This window comes from Apis laboriosa, unplaced genomic scaffold, assembly GCF_014066325.1.
Source record: "Apis laboriosa isolate Shangri-la unplaced genomic scaffold, ASM1406632v1 scaffold34_cov151, whole genome shotgun sequence".
Classification (NCBI taxonomy): domain Eukaryota; kingdom Metazoa; phylum Arthropoda; class Insecta; order Hymenoptera; family Apidae; genus Apis; species Apis laboriosa.
This window is the reverse complement of record NW_025222928.1, coordinates 9,371,410-9,378,685: the sequence shown is the minus strand read 5'-3', so window position 1 is coordinate 9,378,685 and position 7,276 is coordinate 9,371,410. Positions and strand designations below refer to the sequence as shown.

Below are 7,276 nucleotides of genomic sequence, written 5' to 3'. Positions count from 1 at the left end.
GCGCGGAAAGAACTCAACTTCCTACAGAAACCACGCGCGATGCGTGGGACGTTTCGATACATGTGTAGAATACCTTAAAGGCGTTGTCATTGGTGAATTTTCATTTATACTGATATCCATGAATATCTGTAACTGATCTCAATTTTTATTTGTCTATTTATATTTTATATTATAAAAATTTATAGATAAAATTGATCTTGTAGCAAAAGTTTTCCAGAACATTTTTTTTTTTATAAAAAATAATAATTTGATTTAGTTATTAATATGCAATTTTAATATATTTTTTTATATTTATTTTATCCCTTTGAAAACAATAAAATAAATATTTATAAATAAATAATTCAAAAAATATAATATAATAAAATTTTAATGAAAATATATAATTTTTTGTATTATTCATTTGTTAATTTAGTGATTAAAATTATTAATCTAATGGAATAAAAGTAAATTTAAAAAAATAAAGTAAAAGATACTTCATTATTAAATTTTCTAATCATTTATATTGAGTTTTAAATATGTTAAACAATGTAACAAATTAAAAAATTTTTAATTATATATGATTAAATTATTTTTTTCTTATTAATATAAATTTCATTTTTTAATGAAATTAAGTTTAGAATTGTTTTTAAATATAAATTTGAGAGTATTTAATAAATTTATTATATTATAATCAATATTTCTATAATTTACTATTATCATTATTAATACAATGTGTATCATGGATTTATCTCTAAATGAAGAAAATCTAACTCAAATACTTAATAAATTATCAGAAGATGAGGTTTTTCTAAATTTAATATTTTTATTTTATATTTTTAAAAATTAGTTCACACTTATTGAAAAAAATAATTATTTAATTGCAGGTTAAAATAGAAAAAAATTTAGAAAATATACTTTCAAGACAATGTCATGTAGAAGCGAAATTACAAAATATAAGTAAGGTATTACCTAATGTAGTTGTAATACGTACAGAAGGAGAAAAATTTTGTAATATGATTACATGTACTAATGAATTAGCAGAAAATGTAAGTGCTAAAGTAAGACAATTAGATTTAGCAAGGGTAAGTTAAATTATAATATTAATTATACGATTAAGAATAATTTTTTTTATTATTTATAATATATAATTATATATATAATTATAGAGTAGAGTATATGAATGTCAAAGACGTGTTAATGACATTCTTGACTTACAATTATGTAGTGAAGGAGTAGCTATGGCATTACGTAATGAAGATTATGAACAAGGTGCAGCACATGTTCATCGTTATTTATCAATGGATCAACAATTATTAGAAAGAACAGCTGAAGACATTTTAATGGATCACACTAATATTAGTTCTTCTTTGATTACATTACAACAAGCTGCATTACAACTTAGAACTGTAGTTACTCATAAATTCGATGAAGCAGTAAAATCAGAAGATCTTGCATCTGTTGAAAGATTTTTTAAAATATTTCCTTTATTAGGAATGCATATTGAAGGTCTTAAAAAATTTTGTAGTTATTTATGCACAAAGGTAATAAATATATGGTTTTTTTCAAATATTTAATTTTCAAATATTATATATTTTATATAATTTTATATATATATATTCTTAATACTTTTTACTTTGTTATAATTCGTTTCATTATCATATATTATATCATTCATTATAATTTGTTCAATTAGTTGCAAGAAACAGCTCAAAAAAATTTAAAAGCAGCTTTGGAAATAAAAAGTAATGATAAAAGAGCATCAGTTATCTTTTCTGATACCATGACGTTACTATTTGAAGGAATTGCTCGTATTGTGGAGATACATCAACCAATAATTGAAACATATTATGGTCCTGGAAGATTATTAATGACTATTTCTATTTTACAAAAAGAATGTGATAGGTATATTATTTCTACTAATATATATAAAAAAAACTATGTATATTCTTAAAAATAACATGTATTATTTACTTATATCAAATTTAGACAAATTAAAAAGATTATTGCAGAATTTATGAAACACCGATATATATCTAAAAAAGTACAGATTGTAAATGAACATGTTCGAAAATCAAATTCTGAAAGGGCAGATCCTAAAGATTTTGACTTATTATTGGGAGAAATTACTATAATGCATTCACGTGCAGAATTATACATTAGATTTTTAAAAAGAAGAGTTAAAGTAAGTTAAATATTTTTTATAACATAAAAATTGTATAGCATTATTATATTTTTATTATAGAATGATATCGAAATTAGCGCAACAAATGATATGCAATACAAAAATTTAATAAGTGAATTCGAAAATATTATAAATAATTCTGATTTAGCACATGGCATGCAAGAACTTCTAAGTGCTTATCTTGCTTTAGAAAGATATTTTCTTGAAGAAAGTGTAAATAAAGCATTAGGAATGGATACTTTAGATCAAGATCAACAAACATCTAGTATGGTTGATGATGTATTCTTTATAGTGCAAAAATGTATAAGGTATTGAAAAAATTTACATTGTACTACATCATAAATATATACTTATTATATTTTTAAAATTTTCACATATAGGCGTTCTATGTCAAGTTGGAGTATAGATGGTGTTTGTGCTGTTGTTAATATGGCTTGTGGTATATTAGAAGGGGAATTTGCAAATAGATTACGAAATCGATTACGACAAGGTTATCCAGCAGGATATTTAGATTTAACACAAGCTTATAATGCTCTTCTTCCAACAAGTATACAACATGGTCGTTTACAAACTTCAGATACGGAACTCGCACGTTTAACATTTTTGGTAAAATTGATTATAATGTTGAAATTATTTAATATTTGTTACATATTAATTCATTTATACATTTCTTATATAATATAGGCTTATCTAAATAATACTGATGTAAGTATTGAGTATGTCGAAACGCTATGTAAAAGTCTTAGTCCAGAAATAGATGCAACATTTCCTAATATGCAAAATAAAGATAGAGGTAAAATCGATAGCTGCCTGTCTGGCTTAAAAAGTGTTATGTCGATTTTGCGAGCTGTTACTGATTATGGCTTAGAACAATTGCGAATAAGTGCCGTCAAACCAAGAGTCACACCTTGGGTCGATGCATTTTTATCTGTAGATCATCATATAAACGAGGTAAAAATTATGTTAATATATAATTGTAAATATGCATAATTGTAAATATGTAAAATTTCATAGGATGACTTATTAAGATATGAAACGGAAGAACCTTTTGTACAAACTTTAATTATGAATTTAGAAGGTTTACTTCAAAGTTTTAAAGGTAGTTTAACAACATCTAATTATGATGCCTTAATTGGTCTTCTTACTGCCGAAGTCACAGCTCGTTTAGAAAAAGTTGTATTGAAATCTACATTTAACAGAGTATGTATATTTTATGATATTCTTTATTTTATTTCTTTTAATAATCAATTAAATTATTTAGGCAGGAGGTCTCATACTTGATAAAGAAATAAGATCATTGGCAAGTTACTTAGCTGCTGTTACTTCTTGGTCTGTACGTGATAAGTTTGCACGATTAACTCAAATAGCTACTATATTAAGTGTTGAAAAAGTGGAAGAACTAGCAGATTATTGTGGTGCAGATGCAATAGCATGGAGATTAACACCTGCTGAAGTTCGACGTATTGCTTCTATGAGAATAGATTTTCGTCCAGAAGATGTAAAAAGATTAAAACTTTAATATCTATCCAATTATATTATTAATATGTATATAAAAAAATATAATAAATAGTCAATAAAAATAAAATTTGGCAAACATTCATTCTAATATTTTTATTTATAATTAATAAAAATTTAAAATATTATTTTGATTTAAAATTGAACCATAGATGAAGCACAAACTAATATTTAGTGCATTTTTTCATCATTTTTTACATGAAAAATATTATATATATTATATATAATATATTATATATATATATATAATATATTATATATATATATTATATATAATATTATATATATAACAATATTATATTATAATTTCCTTATCATTTTAATTTTTTTTTTTAAATTATCAATTCGACTCAAAATAATTGCAATGTTAATAATAATTGGAATTATAATTATATAATTAGATTTCAATATAAAATTACTAACAAGAATTACAACATATATTCTATTATAGATCTCAACATCAAAACATTCGCATAATGTAATAAAATATGTTTTATAAAGTCTTGAACATTACATTAAAAAATAAAAATTAAAATATTTATATTTTAAATTATTTTAAATAAAATTAAAATATTTATATTTTTTATTTTAAAGATTAAAATACATTGTAATTTAAAAACAAAATATATATTCAATTAATACATTGTATTTTCTGTAGTCATTATATATCAAAAACAAATATAAACAAAAAAACAAGTAATGATAAAATGATGAAAATAAAATAAAATAAAAATTGAAGAATCAGTGCTTTTAAGATAATTCTCAAATTTTATTCCATCTTATCTTTTTTTTAAAGACATATTTTTGGTACTAAAGAGATAACATTAGTTAGTACGATACATTTAAAGCTGAATAAGTTACAAAGTTCAAAATTTTATCTGATCATTAATTTGTTAATTTATTATTTTATATTTAACTGATTTTTTCTGTTTATAATTGATTGACAATTTTATTACAATGTGGAATTACATTAAAGAAATTATTTTTAAAATCTAGAAACTTCATCAAATTTTGATTAAATTAAATATAATTCTTGCCATATATTTACCGTTTTAAATTATAGGAAGTACTGATTTTTTATGCGATCGATATTTCAGAATATATAATCCATTAAAAAATCTATTCTACTTGATTGAATATTATCAGTATTACTTAAAATTGTTTATTTTAATTTAATTTATTATCAGAAATATAATTTTCTATAAATTAATATCAATAATTTATTTAATATTTTGTTATTTGTTTATTACTACAGTTATTTCATATATGAAATTTAATAATAAAAAATAATTTTTTTTGAATAAAATTTTTTAATAATAAAGCTTTATTTTTAAGTTTCATAACAATCCAAGTTATATAGTTTTTAATTTACAATATTGTATATATATTGTATATATTTATATTCTTAACATCTTATATTCTGCCGATAATTAAAAAATATGGACTTATGATTGCCAAACAATTCTTTTCTGAATTAAGCTATTGGAAATAAAATGTCACGATATTTAAGAGTATAAAAAATTTATATAATGCTTAACATTTTATCATTTTATTCGTATATAAAGACTATGATACATATACAATATTGATTTGTTAAAAAATAAAAATTTATCAATAACATTTTTTGAAAAATAGATATTTATGTTTTATTCATTATATTTTATTCGTGATATCTTGATCAAGTAAAAATTGGAAAAAATAAAATTTTCATATACTTTACTTTGCAAGTATAAAACAAAATTGCTAAAATTATTTTTTTGCAAATAAAAATTAGAAAATATATAACTATATTTGAATGATTGATCGATCGATACTCGATTAAAAAAAAGAATTCTATTTAATATATTTATTTCCATTTCATTCACATATAGTTTGCCAATTTCATTGAACATATTATCATAGTGTATGAATCTGTTAATACAGCAATATTATATATATGAGAATGCATAAAACAAAAATAGGCAGATTCTTTCTTTAGAAAATTCAATTAAGTAACACACTTCTATTAACTCTATTTGATAAATTTCACAATATCACAATTTGAGATGTTTCTAATTTTAATTTCAATAATTTTTTATATTTTTAAAAATTTATTTCGCTAACATTTGAATTTCATTAAGTCCTTTTTAATATTCCTTTTGAATCCCGGATGCCGATTGCCGAATGATATCCGGCAATGACAGTTTTTTTTGGATTACACAAAGTTCGTCGATGATTTTTTTTGAATACGAAGTTGCGTTGATAGCTTTCCTTCAATCCTATAAAATTCCGTATTAATTATCTATTATTAAGTTCCGCATTGATAATCTTCTTTGAATTCCATTAAGTCCCATGTTGATAATCTTCTTTGAATCCCACGAAATTCGGAGTTGATAATCTTCTTTGAATCCCACGAAGTCCCACGTTGATAATCTTCTTTGAATCCCACGAAATACGGCGTTGATAGTCTTCTTTGAATTTCACGAAGTCCGGCGTCGATAGTCTTCTTTGAATCCCACGAAGTCCGGCGTCGATAGTCTTCTTTGAATCCCACGAAGTCCGGCGTTGATAATCTTCTTTGAATCCCACGAAGTCCCGCGTCGATAGTCTTCTTTGAATCCCACGAAGTCCCGCGTCGATAGTCTTCTTTGAATCCCATGAAGTCCCGCGTCGATAGTCTTCTTTGAATCCCACGAAGTCCCGCGTCGATAGTCTTCTTTGAATCCCACGAAGTTCCGCGTCGATAACCTCTTCTGAATCTTACGAAGTTTTGCGTCGATAGCCTCTCTAAATCCCATGAAGTTCCACGTTGATAGTCTTTTTTGAAATTTTCGAAATCTTGGGTTAATAGTTTCTTCTGAATCCCACATTGATAATCACCTTTGAATTTTAAAAGACACTAAGTCTCCTCTGAATCCTATAAAGATTCATGTTAATAGCTTTCTTTAAATTCTACAAAAATCTACGTTGATAATCTTTTTTGAATCTCATGTAGTTTCGGATTGATATTCTTATTTGGATTTTATAAAATCTTATTGAATTGATAAGCATCCTCCATTATTAAATTTTTCATTTATTCGTTGCAGTTGCAAAAAACTATTTTGTCTTTTGCTCACATAGGCAAAATTAAATACTCATCTTTTATTCATTGACATATATTATATAATCTTATTTATAGATGTGTATTACTTTCGGCCAATATTTCGTATTTATTTTTGTGAATATGTAGTAGTCAGCCAATTAGATCTACATTTTCTTCAAAAGAATTTTTAATAATAATTTTAATAATTTTTAATAATGGATACCATAAAATCCCACGTTGATTCTCTTCTAAATTTTATGAAATAACATGTAGTGAATACAATTTAAATTTTTTGAATATCAATATAAATCCTTTTTGATTTTATATAAAATCTTTTTTGATTTTCATAAAATTTTACATTATTATTTTTAGATATAATTTTTTCAGATTTCACTTCTATTTTAAAATTCTTCTTCAGATTTCAAATTAGTAGAAAATTTTAGAAATATTTTTTTTTTTTAAATTCCATTAAATTTTGTGTTAATATTTTTATTCATAAGAATTCATTATGAAAATTTTTGTTAATTTTCAGATTTTAA

General features: G+C 23.1%; 2 protein-coding genes across 4 annotated transcripts; one reads left to right on the top strand and one right to left on the bottom strand.

Annotated features, from left to right (window-relative positions):
- The first annotated feature begins 7 nt into the window (after positions 1-7).
- On the top strand, positions 8-3,761 carry LOC122715234 (conserved oligomeric Golgi complex subunit 4). Of its 3 annotated transcripts, none has more exons than XM_043937257.1 (10): positions 8-92; positions 864-1,061; positions 1,146-1,520; positions 1,673-1,881; positions 1,966-2,161; positions 2,222-2,469; positions 2,542-2,767; positions 2,846-3,112; positions 3,176-3,361; positions 3,423-3,761. In XM_043937257.1, exons 2-10 carry the CDS (start codon positions 993-995, stop codon positions 3,678-3,680), a joined length of 2,034 nt encoding a protein of 677 aa, XP_043793192.1. In that variant the 5' UTR covers positions 8-92; positions 864-992; the 3' UTR covers positions 3,681-3,761. The 3 variants fall into 3 exon arrangements, with proteins under 3 accessions (XP_043793192.1, XP_043793191.1, XP_043793190.1); XM_043937256.1 differs by lacking the exon at positions 8-92 and adding an exon at positions 612-781 and having other exon boundaries at positions 864-1,025; XM_043937255.1 differs by lacking the exon at positions 8-92 and adding an exon at positions 612-781.
- Positions 3,762-5,507: 1,746 nt separating this feature from the next.
- On the bottom strand, positions 5,508-6,713 carry LOC122715213. Its single transcript, XM_043937198.1, has 2 exons — positions 6,705-6,713; positions 5,508-6,554 (listed from the first exon to the last, which is right to left on the bottom strand). The coding sequence occupies exons 1-2, from the start codon at positions 6,711-6,713 to the stop codon at positions 5,964-5,966; spliced, it is 600 nt and encodes a 199-aa protein (XP_043793133.1). The 3' UTR covers positions 5,508-5,963.
- Between the last annotated feature and the right edge of the window lie 563 nt (positions 6,714-7,276).

Excerpts from the sequence above, each read along its gene's own strand:
- LOC122715234 (XM_043937255.1), top strand. The coding sequence starts at position 710 with ATGTGTATCATGGATTTATCTCTAAATGAAGAAAATCTAACTCAAATA. Across the intron at positions 1,521-1,672 it reads GTAGTTATTTATGCACAAAG|TTGCAAGAAACAGCTCAAAA; the intron begins GTAATAAATATA and ends TTGTTCAATTAG. Across the intron at positions 2,162-2,221 it reads TTTTAAAAAGAAGAGTTAAA|AATGATATCGAAATTAGCGC; the intron begins GTAAGTTAAATA and ends TTTTTATTATAG.